The sequence below is a fragment of the Mercenaria mercenaria genome, chromosome 2, assembly GCF_021730395.1.
Source record: "Mercenaria mercenaria strain notata chromosome 2, MADL_Memer_1, whole genome shotgun sequence".
NCBI classification, from domain to species: domain Eukaryota; kingdom Metazoa; phylum Mollusca; class Bivalvia; order Venerida; family Veneridae; genus Mercenaria; species Mercenaria mercenaria.
The window spans coordinates 60,999,850-61,018,792 of record NC_069362.1 but is presented as its reverse complement, the minus strand read 5'-3'; the positions used below and the strand labels follow the sequence as shown (position 1 = coordinate 61,018,792).

Below are 18,943 nucleotides of genomic sequence, written 5' to 3'. Positions count from 1 at the left end.
TAAAATTCCATTTGCAAATACAGGTGCTAGTGTAAACAAATTTGCTGTGACGGGCGTATATTGTGACATTCTGCACCCTTGTTTAAACTCATTAAGCATTTTATACTTGTTGGATTTTTGAAGCAACCTGTCTGTAATATCTTTCCGTTACAGCTTCTATTTGTTGTGGGCTTACCTTGCAAATGCATGGCTTTGAGGCTGTGTTTGTGGTGCTGTGCTTCCAAGAAATCTACCGTTACCTATTATCTTTTATAATTCATTGCTAAAAAGTATTATAAATGAACATGGCGTATCTGTTGTGTTCTAACCAACAAACAAAATATCCAAATATACACAAATGTAACAGAACATAAAAAAAGAGAAATAGATCTAACAGAAAAATCTAAGGTCTAACTGGATTTAGAATCATACCACGTCAGACTATGTATTTCAGGCCGTACCTACAGTTTGCGGTTCCATTATCTTCCCTTAACTCACTTTTTTAACTCGAAACTCACTTTTTATGCCCCCCGAAGGGAGGCATATAGTTTTTGAACAGTCTGTCCGCCTGTCAGTCTGTCCGCAATTTTCGTGTCCGGTCCATATCTTTGTCATCGATGGATGGATTTTCAAATAACTTGGCATAAATGTGTACCACAGTAAGACGACGTGTCGCGCGCAAGACCCAGGTCCGTAGCTCAAAGATCAAGGTCACACTTAGACGTTAAAGGTCATTTTTCATGATAGTGCATTCGTGTCCGGTCCATATCTTTGTCATCGATGGATGGATTTTCAAATAACTTGGCATGAATGTGTACCACAGTAAGACGACGTGTCGTGCGCAAGACTCAGGTCCATAGCTCAAAGGTCAAGGTCACACTTAGATGTTAAAGGTCATATTTCATGATAGTGCATTGATGGGCGTGTCCGGTCCATATTTTTGTCATTCATGCATGGATTTTAAAATTATTGGGCATGAATGTGTACCACAGTAAGACGACGTGTCGTGCGCAAGACCTAGGTCCGTAGGTCAAAGGTCCTAAACTCTAACATCGGCCATAACTATTCATTCAAAGTGCCATCGGGGGCACGTGTCATCCTATGGAGACAGCTGTTGTTTAACTTGAAACTCACTTTTTTAAATTTAACTCGAAACTCACTTTTTTGACTCGAAACTCACTTTTTTAAATTTAACTCGAACCTTACTTTTTTAACTCGAAACTCACTTTTTAAACTTGAAACTCACTACTCGAAAAATAGAAATCCTCAGTAGCGATATAGGGTCATCATAACCCTCTTTTTTACAAAATGATGTCCCTCTTTTAACACCCAGTTTTTGGTTAAGTTTGTTAATGTAAGCTGGCTTATCAGTACTTGCTAATGGGAATGGATTGAAACTTCACACACTTGTTCACTGTGATGATCTGACATGCAATTCACAGATTTCATACCTCAACTTTGCATTTTCATAAAATTAAGCCCCTTTTTCGACTTTTATATTTATTCAGTTGACAAAGCTGTAGAATGAAGCGTTGATGTCCTCTGACGGCTCGTTATTGATACATAGTTAACAGAATGATCGTAACACTAAGGCCTAAAAAAAAATTCTTTGTTTCCGGTAACATGCTAAAAAAAATTAGGGTAGGTAGGTTGGAATTTTTTTTTTTTTTTTTTTTTTTTTTTTTTTTATATTAGAGACTTTTCGGAAATAATTTTTGTGTCATAAATGAATACAAATAAGGGGGTTATGCCTTTAGAGCATCAGTGCCTTTAGAGCATCAGTAAGTTGATTTCTAACATCACTGACCATCGATAAAAGCATAGAAAGTGCAGTTTTGCAACTTTTTGTTAAAAAGTTGAAAAAAATATTCTCCAAGGCCATAAAAACATTTAGGGTCGGGCCAAAAATTTATGGTAGGTCGGGATACCGGAAACAAAGAATTTTTTTTTTACGCCTAAGTAGACGCCATCCAAATTAATTGCCTTATTTTTTCAGTTCACTTAGAGATAATCATCTTTAAGATATATAAGGTTAGTGCTTTTTTGCATTGTTTTAAAGAAAAGAAAGTAATATTCAGATCACTGAACTTCGCGCAAATATCGGTTAAAAACCAATAATTACCGGTATATTGTTAGTACCAGGTAGATAAATGGTTTATAGCGGTGGAAGAACAATTCATGAGATAATAGTTTGTACTGTTTTTCAAGGACTTTGTTTAATTTTTCAAGCTTTCTTTTTAAAAGTTTTACTTCAGTTTAGACCACAATTACAGTATGTGCTTATGAACATGTAGAAAATATTATAAGTCTTCTTATAAAACAATACATTAGATAAGGGGTGTCACATTCTTAGTACATTTTCATATGTTTTTATTGAAAAGGGGAAAATCTGGATGAATTCGCCAATTTCACAATAGATACACTACTTGCTTGGCAGATGTGAAATAAGTACATGTACTAAAAAGTCTTGTTTAAGGACGTGGCTTGAAGAAGCTGCATAAAAATTTGGGGTATTTGATCTTTTCAAGGAAAAATAAGTTCTCTGATACCACTTGCATTTTGGTCTCCATTAAATGTTCATTAACATTAAGTCACTGTTAAATTTTCATTGGAGGGTAGGTAAATTTTCTTACGGGTGGTGATCAAATATTCCTGCATTAAGGTTTTCAGGTGTTTCTCAACTTCTGAACATTCTTGATATTGGTCAATGTGAAAAAAGTGATTGGAGCAAAAATCAACATTTCTAATCCAGCTAATGATATTTTTATTGCATAAGATACATGTATAAACACATAACACTTGTTGTTGAAGAGTAAGGAGATATTCATTAATTACAATATATTGTCTGGCCAATATTTGTAGTAGATTTCCTGCTATTGATTGGTTATTTCTAGATGCTTGCTTGCTTTCAATGCTTTATGTAACTGATTGAGAGTGTATTAGTGCTGACAGGTGTGCTCAAGAAACAGTTTGTGTTCAATTAGCTGAAACCGGCTGTTTTGAAACAAGAAAATGTGAAAATATGTAACACTTTCAGTGTCTTTTGCACAAACAAATTTTATGCTTGAGTTGTGCTCATTTCATCAATATAAACACTTTGGTTGCTTTCTGTCTTTGGCAGTTTTGATTGCTGTTGTTTGTTGGATCCAGGGTATGGTCTAGATTTTACTCGGAATCAGTGAGTTTTGTTAATCGAAATTCATTAGTTTAGTTTATACATAATTTATTTTAGGTTGATTATGAAGGAAGTTCTACAACTTATATTAATCACTCTCGACACCTCATTCCTGATGGAATCCATTGCCACGAGGGTATGAGAGAAGAGGCCAGTTTCCCTTTTAATGCTGAGCGCCAAGCAAGGGAGCTACTGTTACCATTTTTCATATCTTTGGTAACCCACGACCTCCCGCACTCAAAGCGAACACTCTACCACTAGGCTATCGAGGCGTTTAAATTCATTATTAACTTGATATGACAGATAAAATAGGAAGTCTGATGTTTCGATGACTCCAAAGTGTAGACCTGTCATCTTTTCAATCAATTGAGTACCAAAATCAGTACTCATTGCCATCCCTAGAAAAAATGCCAACATAATTTACACTGATTGAAAAAAAACAAAAAAACAGAAAGTGTAATTAAACAAATATTACATGAGGCAGGGCTGTTAAAAAATAAGATACACTTCTGCTGTCGAAAGATGCCTGTTGTGTACAGTGCGATGTAAAATATATCATTGTAATGCGAAGTTTTGGTATAATTTGGTCATCTATTTTGCATAAGGGTAATGCACATAGAACTCTTTAATTACGATGTCTGTGCATAACCAGCAGTCACGTTTTTATCTTTCGTAATTTGAATTTGCCTAGAGATGTCCTCAGTGATAGTTTACTAGTCAACCAGAAATTACACAATACATAAGTCCAAAAAGATGTCCAGGTGACCTGTACAGAGAGTAAAGTATTTTAGCATTATATCAATTTTCCATACCTCATGTTTTTATTTCGATGTAAATGAGATGTTGAACCAAAATTTGTAGTCCTGTTCCGCGCCATATAACCTATACTGTTTTAGTGCGCTGTTAAACCCAAATAAATAAATAAATTGACAGTGCCACTTTCATCCATTTGTAGAAAGAACAGTTATTGCCCCTTTTGACATTAGCCATGGTCTTTTCAATAGGACGTGATCCAGTCCTCGTTGTCTGACAGTATCTTTGCCTTGAATACAAATAATGCTGATTTAGAAACACTATTTTTCATGGTTTTAAAGATGAGTTTTGCTAGTTGAAGAATATGGAAAATTAATACAGTATTGAATAAACTAATTTTGAAATTCCTGACTAATCCAACTCCTGTTTATCAAGGTAAATTTACCCATTATTGACAAACCAATGAAGTAAATGTAGTAGATGCTGGTGGTTAATTGCACACAAATAAATATACTTACAAAGGATATCAAGCAAGATGTAGATAGGTTCCTCATAATGTTTTGTTCTGTTGGTTTTTAAGAATGATCAGTGTGCAGAGAAGTGTGTGTCAGCATTAAGTCCTGTCCTTGTTGCATGTTAGCATTAAGTCCTAACCTTGTTGTATGTCAGCATTAAGTCTTGTCCTTGTTGCATGTCAGTATTAAGTCCTGTCCTTTTTGCATGTCAGCATTAAGTCCTGTCCTTGTTGCATGTTAGCATTAAGTCCTGACCTTGTTGCATGTCAGCATTAAGTCTTGTCCTTGTTGCATGTCAGTATTAAGTCCTGTCCTTGTTGCATGTCAGCATTAAGTCTTGTCCTTGTTGCATGTCAGCATTAAATCCTGTCCTTGTTGCATGTCAGCATTAAGTCTTGTCCTTGTTGCATATCAGCATTAAGTCCTGTCTTTGTTGCATGTCAAAGAATCATCAATGTGCAGAGAAGTTGTGCATGTCAATAGTAAGTCCTGTCCTGGCTGCCTGTCAGCATTAAGTCCTGTCCTAGTTGCATGTCAGCATTAAGTCCTGTCCTTGTTGCATGTCAAAATATGATCATTTTTTTTTTTTTTTTTTTTTTTTTTTGTTGGGTTTAACGTCGCACCGACACAATTTTAGGTCATATGGCGACTTTCCAGCTTTAATGGTGGAGGAAGACCCCAGGTGCTCCTCCGTGCACTATTTCATCACGAGCGGGCACCCGGGTAGAACCACCGACCTTCCGTAAGCCAGCTGGATGGCTTCCTCACGTGAAGAATTCTACGCCCCAAATGAGGTTTCGAACCCACATCGATGAGGGGCAAATGGTTTGAAGTCAACGACTCTAACCACTCGGCCACGGAGGCCCCCAAAATATGATCAATTTGCAGAGAAGTTGTGCATGTCAATAGTAAGTCCTGTCCTGTTGATTGCCAACATTGAGTTATGTCCTGGTTTCATGTCAGCATTAAGTCCTGCCCTGGCTGCATGTCAACATCGAATCCTGACCTTGTTATATGTCAACAATGAAATCCTATCCTGGTTATATGTCAACATTTAATCCTGTCTTGGTGCATGTCAAAGTTCAGTCCTGTCCTGGTTGTATGTCAACATTGAGTCCATCCTGGTTGCATGTCAGCATTAAGTCCTGTCCTGTTGCATGTGAGCATTAAGTCCTGTCCTGGTTACATGTCTACATTGAGTCCGTCATGGTTGCATGTCTACATTGAGTCCGTCCTGGTTGCATGTCAACATTAAGTTCTGTCCAGGTTGCATGTCAGCATTAAGTCGTCCTGTCCTGGTTACATGTCTACATTGAGTCCGTCATGGTTGCATGTCTACATTGAGTCCGTCCTGGTTGCATGTCAGCATTAAGTTCTGTCCAGGTTGCATGTCAGCATTAAGTCGTCCTGTCCTCTTACATGTCTACATTGAGTCCGTCATGGTTTCATGTCTACATTGAGTCTGTCCTGGTTGCATGTCAACATTAAGTCCTGTCCTGGTTGCATGTCAGCATTAAGTCCTGTCCTGGTTGCATGTCAGCATTAAGTCCTGTCCTGGTTACATGTCTACATTGAGTCCATCCTGGTTGCATGTCAGCATTAAGTCCTGTCTTGGTTGCATGTCTGCATTGAGTTTGTCCTGGTTGTGTGACAGCTTTAAGTCCTGTCCTGGTTGCATGTCAGCATTAAGTCCTGTCCTGGTTACATGTCTACATTGAGTCCATCCTGGTTGCATGTCAGCATTAAGTCCTGTCCTGGTTACATGTCTACATTGAGTCCATCCTGGTTGCATGTCAGCATTAAGTCCTGTCTTGGTTGCATGTCTGCATTGAGTTTGTCCTGGTTGTGTGACAGCTTTAAGTCCTGTCCTGGTTGCATGTCAGCATGAAGTCCTGTCCTGGTTACATGTCTACATTGAATCATGGCCCGCCCGCTTAGCTCAGTAGGTAGAGCATTGGTCTACGGATCACGGGGTCGTGAGTTCGATCCTCAGGCAGGGCGTATGTTCTCCGTGACTATTTGATAAACGACATTGTGTCTGAAATCATTAGTCCTCCACCACTGATTCATGTGGGGAAGTTGGCAGTTACTTGCGGAGAACAGGTTTGTACTGGTACAGAATCCAGGAACACTGGTTAGGTTAACTGCCCGCCGTTACATGACTGAAATACTGTTGAAAAACGGCGTTAAACCCAAAACAAACAAACAAATATTGAATCATGTCCTGTTACATATCTGCATTGAATCCATTCTGTCCTGGTTACATGTCTACATTGAATTCTGTCCTGGTTACATGTCTACATTGAATCCTATCCTGGTTATATGTCTACATTGAATCATGTCCTGGTTACATGTCTACATTGGATCCTGTCCTGATTACATGTCTACATTGAGTCCTGTCCTGGTTACATGTCTACATTGAATCCTGTCCTGGTTACATGTCTACATTGAATCATGTCCTGGTGACATGTCTACATTGAATTCTGTCCTGATTACATGTCTACATTGAATCCTGTCCAGGTTACATGTCTATATTGAATGCTGTCCAGATTACATGTCTACATTGAGTCCATCCTGGTTGCATGTCAGCATTAAGTCCTGTCTTGGTTGCATGTCTGCATTGAGTTTGTCCTGGTTGTGTGACAGCTTTAAGTCCTGTCCTGGTTGCATGTCAGCATTAAGTCCTGTCCTGGTTACATGTCTACATCGAGTCCATCCTGGTTGCATATCAGCATTAAGTCCTGTCTTGGTTGCATGTCTGCATTGAGTTTGTCCTGGTTGTGTGACAGCTTTAAGTCCTGTCCTGGTTACATGTCAGCATGAAGTCCTGTCCTGGTTACATGTCTACATTGAATCATGTCCTGTTACATGTCTGCATTGAATCCATTCTGTCCTGGTTACATGTCTACATTGATTTCTGTCCTGGTTACATGTCTACATTGAATCCTGTCCTGGTTACATGTCTACATTGAATCATGTCCTGGTTACATGTCTACATTGGATCCTGTCCTGATTACATGTCTACATTGAGTCCTGTCCTGGTTACATGTCTACATTGAATCATGTCCTGGTGACATGTCTACATTGAATTCAGTCCTGATTACATGTCTACATTGAATTCTTTCCAGGTTACCTGTCTATATTGAATGCTGTCCTGGTTACATGTGTACATTGAATCCTGTTCTGATTACATGTCTACATTGAATCCTGTCCTGGTGACATGTCTACATTGAATCATGTCCTGTTACATGTCTACTGGTTACATGTCTACATTGAATGTTGTCCTGGTTACATGTCTACATTAAATCCTGTCCTGGTTAAGTGTCTGCATGGAGTCCAGTCCTGGTTACATGTCTATATGGAGTCCAGTCCTGGTTGCATGTCTACATTTAGATCTGTTCTGGTTGCATGTCAACATTTAGTCCATTCCAAGTTGAATGTCAACAGTGAGTTCAGGTCCAGGTTACATGTCAACTTTGAATTAGGGTCTTGGTTGCAGGTCAACACAGAATCTTGTCTAAGTTGAAAGTCAGCACTTAGTTTGCATCTGGGTTGCGTGTCAATATTGAGTTCAGGTCTGGGTTGCATGTCAGCATTGAGTTAGGGTCTGTGTTGCATGTCAACACAGAATCTTGTCTAAGTTGAAAGTCAGTACTGAGTTTGCATCTGGGTTGCATGTCAACATTGAGTTCAGGTCTGGGTTGCATGTCAACATTGAGTTAAGGTCTGGGTTGCATGTCAACATTGAGTTTGGGTCTGGGTTGCATGTCAACATTGAGTTTGGGTCTGGGTTACATGTTAGCATTGAGTTCAGGTCTGGGTTTGGGCCTGGGTTGCAGGTCAACATCAAGTTCGGGTCTGGGTTGCATGTCAACATTGAGTTTGGATCTGGGTTGCACGTCAACACTGAGTTCTGTCCAAGATGAATGTCTGCATAGAGTCCGGGTCTGGGTTGAATGGCAACATTGAGTTAGGGTCTGAGTAGCATGTCAACATTGAGTCCTTTCAAGGTTGCATAATCTTTGGCAGAGTTTCTGATAATTTTACCATGTGTTGTTATTTCTGGTACCATGCAGTTTGTTGTAGAGTTCGGTTCAAGTCAGTGCTAGGAAGTGTGTGGTTTGTTGCACATTGCATTCTCTTAATCAAACAGAGTCTTCTATAAACACTTATGCTGGGTTTTCATATAGATTTATTTACACCAATCTTATTCCAGCATACTAATTATTGCGGAATTAATGCTTGTACTCAGAGAAAGCAATATTCTGAAGTGTCCACATTTGGAGGGTGTTTTTTTTCCATTTTGGTAACACATTTATGTGTATGTGTATATGTATCATAATTATCATAATGACTATGCCTCTCAAAACTTGACTTGTTATACTTAACATTTTTCTTCTGAAGTGTTTAAGCTGTGATAATGATGTTCTGCTCACAGGGATAAAGGAAATACAACTTACATTGGCTGAAGCAAACCTTTACACTTGTATAAAAAAAATACAGCGGCCATGCATAAGTACAAAAAAGGGTTAATTTAATGCGGATAAGGTAAAAATTTAGTGGTTATTTGAGGTTCATTCTTTACCCTGTGACACTGATGTGCTGCTAAACTGTTAATAGTCGGAGAATTTTTTCATAGTTTCAGAATGGCCCCATCTTTATATGCACATTTTGCAAGTTTGGTCAAAAGGTCCTTGCGTACGTTGCATCTAGTAAAAGTATCACTTCTTGTCACAAAAATGCAGATCCTGCTGAAAAAAAGAGGGGGTGGGGAATTCTGTATTATTGAGATTTTCAATATTTGCTGTGTTATGATTAGTTTTAGAAAGATAAACAAATTCGATATTATAACCACATTATTGTCCAATTGGGAGTATCTTTTTCGTTCGATTATTCCGGAGGGTACTTTGGTGAATTTGATATTTGTCAACATAAATCTGTACAAATCCACTGTCTATGCAATTAAATGTGATATTTACATCAGAAAAAAAAATCTGATGAAAAATCGCTGATGGGTAAAATCTATAATATAACTGTAAATTGCACAATTAATATAACTCTTTATATGTGTAATTATGGATGTTGATATTTTGAATCAATTTCCCTGAACGGAATGATATTTAGAGACGCAGTCTGTCTGTGAAAATATAGATTTGACAGAATTGATGAATATGCAGATTTTGGTTGATGTTCTATAGGAAGCTTTTTAATTCCCCTTGGATTTTATCATGCCTTTAGTATAGTTGTGTGCATCCATGTACTGAAAAAATGTATATCTGAGAAGGGCCATGCGGCCAGATTTTTAGGGGCATTGGCTGTGAACCATGTGCCCCTTTTGACTGCTAGACTGAGAATTGCCAGAGATTAAATGCTTTTAAAATGCCATCAAATTAAAATTGGTTTACATTTACATTGGGTACCCAGCCATGTGTGAAATAATGCTTAAAGTGGTCTTTTTCATCATTAAGGCTGAAAATTCTTGTATAATAACTGTAAATTCTGCTGAATTGCTTGTCTGTTTGCATGAGATCTTCTAAAACCTGAAATTGATACCTTTTGCAGCAAAACAGCTGGAGTGTAAAGAAGTATCTTGTGAAGTTTACTTTGCTAAAAGCTTTTTATCTGCAAACAAGTCCGAAGCTGTATGCCAGTAATGATGAATAAAGTTTTGTTAGCATCAAACTTTCAGAAATTTAATTTTGCATTTTTGTGAAAATATAGTACAATGATATAATTTCATAAATAGTTGTTAACTGTCATGTCAAAAGCGCAGTAAGGGGTGCATGTTCAACCACTTTAACCAGATTATGGATAGCAGAATTGCTCTTGAAGTGTGTTTTTTATGTCTGTTAGGTGAATTACATTTTGTGTGTGGGTTATTCACAGCAAGCTACGTTTTTAGGTTACCTGAGTGCAAAGTTCCCAAAGTGAGATATTTTGGTCACTCTGTATCCATTGTTTATGTCATCACCATCAACAATTTGACTATTAAAACTCTAGAGGTCACAATTTCTGCCTGCTCTTGATGAAACTTGGTCAAAATGTTACAATTTGTAAAATCTTAGACAGCTTTATTTCTTGGTCATCTGGGGGTTAAAAGCTAGATAAATACTTGGTCAATAAAATAGGAAAACCTTGTTAACACTCTAGAGATCTCATTTCCACCTCATCTTCCTAAAATTTGTCAGAATAGCTTTTCCATGGGTTTTTAGCTCACCTGAGCACAAAGTGCTCAAAGGTGAGCTTTTGTGATCGCCCTGTGTCCGTTGTCCGTCAGTCGTCCATCGTCTGTCTGTCCATCATCATCAATATGGCTGTTAACACTCTAGAGGTCACAATTTTGGCCCAATCTTAATGAAACTTGGTCAGAATGTTACTCTCAATAAAATCTTGGACGAGTTCGATATTGGGTCATCTGGGGTCAAAAACTAGGTCACCAGGTCAAATAAAAGGAAAAGCTTGTTAACACTCTAGAGGTCACAATTTTGCCCCAATCTAAATGAAACTTGGTCAGAATGTTACTCTCAATTAAATCTTGGACAAGTTCGATGTTGGGTCATCTGGTATCAAAAACTAGGTCACCAGGTCAAATCAAAAGAAAAGCTTGTTAACACTCTAGAGGTGACAATTTTGACCCAATCTTATTGAAACTTGGTCAGAATGTTACTCTCAATTAAACCTCGGAAGACTCCGATATTGGGTCATCTGGGGTCAAAAACTAGGTCACCAGGTCAAATCAAAGGAAAAGCTTGTTAACACTTCAGAGGTCACAATTTCGGCCCAATCTTAATGAAACTTGGTCAGAATGTTACTCTCAATTAAATCTTGGAGAAGTTCGATATTGGGTCATCTGGGTTCAAAAACTAGGTCACCAGGTCAAATCAAAAGAAAAGCTTGTTAACACTCTAGAGGTCACAATTTTGACCCAATCTTATTGAAACTTGGTCAGAATGTTACCCTCAATTAAGTCTTGGACGAGTTTGATATTGGGTCATCTTGGGTCAAAAACTAGGTCACCAGGTCAAATCAAAGGAAAGCTTGTTAACACACTAGAGGTCACAATTTTGGTCCAATCTTAATGAAACTTAATCAGAATGTTACTCTCAATTCAATCTTAGACAAGTTTGATTTTGGGTCATCTGGGGTAAAAAACTAGGTCACCAGGTCAAATCAAAGGAAAAGCTTATTAACACTCTAGAGGTCACAATTTTGGCCCAATCTTATTGAAACTTGGTCAGAATGTTACCCTCAGTAAAATCTTGGACGAGTTTGGTATTGGGTCATCTGGGGTCAAAAACTTGGTCACCTGGTCAAATCAAAGGAAAAGCTTCTTAACACTGTAGAGGCCACATTTATGACTGTATCTTCATGAATCTTGGTCAGAATGTTTATCTTGATGGTCTCAAGGTCCTGTTTGAATCTGGGTCATGTAGGATGAAAAACTAGGTCACCAGGTCAGATCAAAGGAAAAGCTAGTTAAAACTGTAGAGGCCATATTTTTGACCATATCTTAATGAAACTTGGTCAGATTGTTAATTTTGATGATCTATAGGTCAAGTTTTAATGTGAGTCAGGTGAGGTCAAAAACTACGTTACTAGGTCAAATCAAAGGAAAAGCTTGTTAACACTCTAGAGGCCATATTTATAACTTTATCTTCATGAAACTTAGTCAGAATGTTATCTTGATGATCTTTTGGTCAAGTTCGAATCTGGGTCATGTGGGGTCAAAAACTAGGTCACCAGGCCAAATCAGATGAAAAGCTAGTTAACACTTTAGAGACAACATTTATGACCATAATTTTAATGAAACATGGTCAGAATGTTAATCTTGATGATCTTCAGGTCAGTAGGTCAGGTGAGCGATACAGTGCCTTCATGGCCCTCTTGTTGTTTCTTCTCTTGCCCCTGAAGTGAGGCATATTAATTTTCAACTGTCCGTCTGTTCGTTAGTTCGTTCGTTCGTCACAACGTTAACATTTTGCATGAAGGCACTTTACTCGCGAAACAAATCTGCACCCAGGACCTTCAAACTTCACATGCTGATAGTACTTATTGAGTACACGACCCCTACTGACTTTAGGGGTCACCAGGTCAAAGGTCAAGGTCACCAGGTCAAAGGTCAAGGCGCTGCGGGGGCATTTGTCACCATTAGTGACAGCTCTTGTTTTTAGCTCACCTGAGGCGAAAGGCTCAAGTGAACTTTTGTGACCGCATGATGTCCGTCGTCCGTCTGTCAACAATTTCTTGTCTGCATGATAGCGGTTGCATTTATGATTTGATTTTAACCAAACTTGCATACAACTTTTATCACCATAAAATCTTGATTCTTTTCTTGAACCAGCCATATCCCGCCATGGGTTCCAGAGTTAGGCCCTGAAAGGGCAAAAATTGGCTACTCTGGTCTTGTCTGCCTGATAGTAGTTTCATCAAATACAGGTCAAGTTCGACTTTGAGGTCAGTAGGTCAAAGGTCAAGGTCACAATGACCCGGAACAGTTAATCCGTTTCCGGATGATAACTTGAAAATCCTTGGGCTTAGGATCATAAATTACACAGATGTAACATCATAAAATACGGGTCAAGTTCGACTTTGAGGTCAGTAGGTCAAAGGTCAAGGTCACAATGACCCGGAACAGTAATACTGTTTCCGGATGATAACTTGAGGGATCATAAATTTTGGTACACAGATTTAACATCATAAAATACAGGTCAAGTTCGACTTTGAGGTCAGTAGGTCAAGGGTCAAGGACACAATGACCCGGAACAGTTAATCAGTTTCTTGATGATAACTTGAGAATGCTTATGCCTAGGATCATGAAAGTTTAGAGGGAGGTTGGTCATGACCAGCAGATGAACCCTATTGATTTTAAGGTCAGTAGGTCAAAGGTCAAGGTCACAGTGACCCAGAATAGTTAAACCTTTTCCTGACGTTAACTTGAGAACGCTTGGGCCTAGGATCATGAAAGTTGATAGAAAGGTTGGTCATGACCCCCTATTGATTTTGAGGTTCAACTTTGACATTTGCTTACTTCTGTGACAAAGTATAACTCGTCACACCTGACTGACAGCTCTAGTGTAATTTAACGACTAATCTTGGTTGGGATATATTATTTCTTAAGTATACATTCATCTGAATTTACTCCTTTTCACTTCTTTCAATGTCTCTTTTCAAAACATAATGTTCTCATGCAACCATATTTACCTGGCATGAGATAGGAGCATGCAGATGTCTGTAGAATGCTATATAAAAGAAAACACAATGCTGTTGAGAAAGGGGCCATGAGGAAAGGAAGAAAGATTAGGTCTATTTATATTTGGCCTTCTTGTGACTATACCTGTTTTCAGTCGGCTTTTAGTGGGGTCACATTTAGTGATAGCTCTAGTTATGCTATGTTTTGTATTAACACTACTGGAGGATCTGAATTTTAATGTATTTTTCAGAATGCTCTAAGTAAGCTGCAGATTGTCTTCAGTGATAAGATGGGGTTTGTGAGTAGACAGGCAGCCGAGCAGGTCAGGTATGTATCTGTTGTAGTGTAGTATTGTTTTTCTTTATGCCTTACTTTATTCAAGGTCAGAATCAAACCTCTTTTATGTCAAAGTCTGCTCTGCTTTCTGTTTTCTTCATTTGTAAAAAAAATGTGAGCAGGGAGTGGTCTGCAATAGTAAGCTGGTAGATCAGGGAGGGAGAGATTTTGTGTAGACACAGTCTGCAATATGTCTCACTGTATTCAGATTAAAATTGCCATGATCAGCTAGATTTTTTTTCTTTTTAAAGTAAACCTAGAGGTTCAGAGTGAGCAGTTATTACAGGTAGATGGTCTGGCGTCCATTGTCTGTTATGCAAAGTTTTACTTAGCATTTCTCCTCTGAAACTACTCATCAGAATACACCAAACTTAGTCTGTATTACACCAAACTTAGTCTGTATAGTCCTTGTAAGGTCCTCTCACAAGTCTGTTCAAATTCTTTGGCTTGACTGATTTTAGGGAAGGCCAGTGTTGAAAAAAGTAGAAGCTTGTAACAACTGTCTATCATGAACCATGTTACAGATATGATGTTTGAAGTTTGTTTAAAGTTAGATCTGAGCTAAATCTGAAGCTCCAAAGCAACTATTTTGCCCAAATCATTCACTAGTGAGAGCTCCGTTCTTATGAATGGCTTGATTGATGTTCACCAAACTAAATCAGAAAGAAAAGAGGTCAAGGCCAGGTGATCTATTTCCTTCTTGCTATAAATAGTTTTGGTAAAACCTATAAATAGACTTAAGTTAAGTATGATTAAGTTGGTCACCTTTATCAGTGTCTGAAAGCCTAATGGATTAACCAGAGAAGGAGGCCTAAGGCTGTACAAGCTAAATTGTAAAAGTCATAATTGCCATTTGAGCTCACCTGAACCACAGAGCTATTTTGGTGGTGCTGTGTCTGTTGTCTGTCACCTGGCATTAGAGTTTTGTTTTAAGCCACTTCTTTACATGAACCATATGATGGATCACCACCAGACTTGGTTGGAAGCATCTTTGCATGGACCTCTCATTGATTATTTCAAATGCATTCACTTGGCTCTTTGCAGAGGTCGCCAGAGCTAACAGCAAAAAAAAATCTTTAAACGATTTCTTCTTGTGGTTCACTTGAAATACAGTCTAACCTCTCTTAAGCAGCCAGCCAGGGGAAACACAATTTGGCCGCTTAAGCGAGTTGACCCCTGATCGGAGGGGCAGCCTGTGTCTATATTTATATATTTATGACTTCTGGCCAGTGTTCAATCATTTCTTTTTCGTTTTACTCTTATCACTTTACCAGAATACATTGACGTGCATTTAATTTCGCAATACTAATGGTCTTCATAGTAAACAACAAAAATTGTCATTTTGGCCTTTTCAGTAAAGGGAAACTACTCTACCCGCTTTTTGTCTAGGCTAAAATCTAAGATCGCCGTTACGTTCCGTAAAAGATCGAGTGGTTTATATTTCTTTCAAAACAAAATTTTAATAGTATTTTGAGAAAGAAATATAAAAAAATCACAAATATATTGATACCAATTAAAGATCAAGTATTACCTTTTACCGAGATCAGACTGTGAATAACAAAACTGTCACGAAGTGACATGCTAATTGCCAATAATTACTGCATACTGGCCATTTGATCATAACAAAAAGACGATCACACCTTTTGCTATCAGTTTGAATTGAGAAGCTCATGTCATCTGTATCTTCAACGACCGCGAAGTGGGCAACTAAAGAAAATGGCTCACACATTTTGACATATAAAAAAGATATTAACATTTAATTAGTCAATTAATAAAAATATCAATCTGTCGCGAAATAATCAGTCTGTTGCAAAATAAACAAATGTTCATATTTTCGGATATGTCCTTTGTGCTCGAACTGTCCTGAGATTTTGGAAAAATAAAAATGACTGGCCGCTGATAGGGGTAAATATGGTGGCCGGGAGGCAAAATTGTTGACAGCTGACTGCAGATGAGGGGTGACCGCTAAAGTGGGTAATAAAATAGAGTAAAAATCAGCGGAGGCATCCCAGACTGACCGTTGGGAAGTGGTGACCGCCGATCGGGGGTGACCATTACGAGGGGTTGGACTGTATATATTTATGATATACCAAATTCGTATAGCAACTTTTTCATAATAAATATGTTCAAAGGTGTTTTGCATTCATATACACATACATGGGTAGCTTTTCAAGGGTGCTAAATCATTCTCTGTCAATGCAGATATAGAGGGATCTGACCAGAGGGGTAAGGACTGAGAGAGAGAGAGAGAGAGAGAGAGAGAGAGAGAAACTTTAGATACAGGCATGTCCAGCTAGCCTAACGCTTTGTAAATTGACAGCATGGATTAACTTTTGCAGTGTAGAGCACAGTACATGCAAAGCCTTGGTTTTAGTATAACCCCTTTTAAGAATTAAAAAAACAAACTTTTAAGGACTCCTCCAGGACTGCTTGATGGAGTAAAAAAAAAAACTGTTCGAAATGCCTGTGTTTTTTGCAAACATGTCTATTACCTATTGTAGACTGGTGAAAGATATGAAAAGAGATGACAAGATGATACATGATCTACAAGAACGGGCTTTCTGGAGAGTACACAGACCACCAGTAAGTTGTTTCACATTAAAAGTGCTTTCACCTTTACCCTGCTATAATTCTTAAATTTTAACTGGACTGGTCTACCATTTAATTACCCTTTGAGCATGTCCTAGGCGTGCAGTAGATGTCACTGTAACAGGAAGGTCAAACATTTTCTTGCCAGTGCCACTCCCTGGTAAAGGATGTTGACTTTATTATTCTGACTTTATTATTCTCAATATGCAAACACTGAAATGGAATTAAATCTATTTTTGGTGATAAAAGAATATCAGAAGTTCACTAGCATTTTCCATTGATTAACATTGTAGAAAAGCACAGAGCTAGATATAGTATTTTCATTCTATTTATAGTAAAACTTTCAAAATAAATAACCTCAAAAAAGGAAAAGAAGTAAGACTCACAGCCAGGGCATTCAGACACAGTAGGAATGTCTATATCTAGGTCTAGCTTTTTCTCCAGGAAAAGTACTTTCAAAGACTTCAAAAAAGCTTTTTTATTTACTTTCTGTGTTTATCCATGGAAAACAGTTTCAAGAAAAAGAATCAAAGGTCATACAGCTAACTGTTTATCTTGTTTTGCGTGCAGAATATGGAAAACACAAAATAATATTACATGTTATTCTATTAGTATTAGTTTAGTGAATCCAGAAAAGCATATTTCTTTGGAAAAGTTTAAAGGAAAAATATTTATCTGGAAATTCCTAATAATAGATTTAAATAAAATTTATAAGACGATTGTTTGGAAGCATAGAAGGCAACCAAGCAAAATAATAGCAGACCTTGACTTAGGTTGAGAGTTGTGCAGCACCACTTGGCTCGTTAGCTCCGACTTTACTGTGCTATCAGAGCCCTAAAAAGGAAATATAAGTAAGTTTGTTAGTTGATTTATTAATTTTTTCTGTGAGTCTGCCATATGCAATTTTTGACAGTTTGCCATTTGCAGTCAAACCTAAGGGAAGTAACTAATGTAAAGAAGTGAAGATAATGACTTGTGAAATTGACATGCTTCCTCCATAAAGAAAAAAAAATATGAGTCATAACATGAACTTCTCTAAATTGTTGGTATTAGCAACAATTTACCGATCACATGAAAATAAATCTACTCAGCCACAGTTGTGGGTGAAATTTTTCAATATGTTTGTGTCCATCAAGTTTGCTACACATTATGAAGTGTGTCAAAGAAAGTGTTAGATATTAGTAAAAGAAACAACGAAAAACAAGAAAAATATCGATTTATATTTGAAGAGTTGCAAATGCTTATACACAATATTATTTGGTTATTTATTAGAATACCTTGCAAAAAATCATAGGACAGTAAGTCTGTTCCCCTGTTAACTTTCGCAGAACCCACATTTTATGGACTTTTAAGAGAAAACAATATTTGCCTAAATTGTGTGAACGAGTGGCTTTAATTAGTGAAAGATATTTCAAAATTACTTTGAGACAAACAAATATCTTCTATATGATTCATTGCTGAATAGATGGTGTGATCTAATGATGATTGTGCAGAATTGAGATTTTCTTCCAGTTTGTTACTTAACTTCTAAAAATTCATGTCCATTGATATTTACTGATATCACTTATTACAACATAAATTCTTTTTAGAATTAAGTATTAGTTGCCGACAGATATTCTTCATGGTAGAATACTCTCTAAACTATAAAAGAGAAATGCTTTTCTAAACACTTTAACAAGATTATTTTGTGTAGTACAATTAATATTCATCAAAATAGTAAAGTTTTTTATGTGAAAAGTGTACAAAGTAATCCAGACGTCTCTGAACCACAGTAATAGAGGCCTTTAACTAGGAGACAAGTATTGAAATATCTAAGAGAAGTACTTTTAGGGTAAAAATGTTTGTATCAATTTAGTTTTAAGCTCACCTGTCACATAGTGACAGGGTGAGCTTTTATGATCGCCCTTCGTCCATCGTCCGCCCGTTCACAATTTCCTTGTGAACACGATAGAGACCACATTTTGTATTTTATTAGCTCACCTGTCACATAGTGACAAGGTGAGCTTCGTCCGTCGTCAGTCCGTCCGTGCGTCCGTAAACAATTCCTTGTCTGCACGATAGTGGTTTCATTTATGATTTTATTTTAACCAAACTTGCACACAACTTGTATCACCATAAGGTCACGGTTCCTTTCTTGAACTGGCCAGATCCCATTATGGGTTCCAGAGTTATGGCCCCTGAAAGGGCCAGAATTAGCTATTTTGACCTTGTCTGCACAATAGCAGCTTCATTTATGATTTGAATTTAATCAAACTTGCACAAAACTTGTGTCACCATAAGATCTCGGTTCCTTTCTTGATCCGGCCAGATCCCGTAATGGGTTCCAGAGTTATGGCCCCTGAAAGGGCCAAAATTAGCTATTTTGATCTTGTCTGCACAATAGCAGCTTCATTTATGATTTGATTT

General features: G+C 37.7%; 1 protein-coding gene across 1 annotated transcript in view; it reads left to right on the top strand.

Annotated features, from left to right (window-relative positions):
• Positions 1-18,943, top strand: part of LOC123564066 (regulator of G-protein signaling 6-like) — a 132,185-nt gene that overhangs the window by 53,883 nt on the left and 59,359 nt on the right. The window contains exons 6-7 of the mRNA XM_053536711.1: positions 13,863-13,939; positions 16,450-16,531. Coding sequence (XP_053392686.1) covers positions 13,863-13,939; positions 16,450-16,531 — 159 coding nt within the window. The remainder of the gene's footprint in view (positions 1-13,862; positions 13,940-16,449; positions 16,532-18,943) is intronic.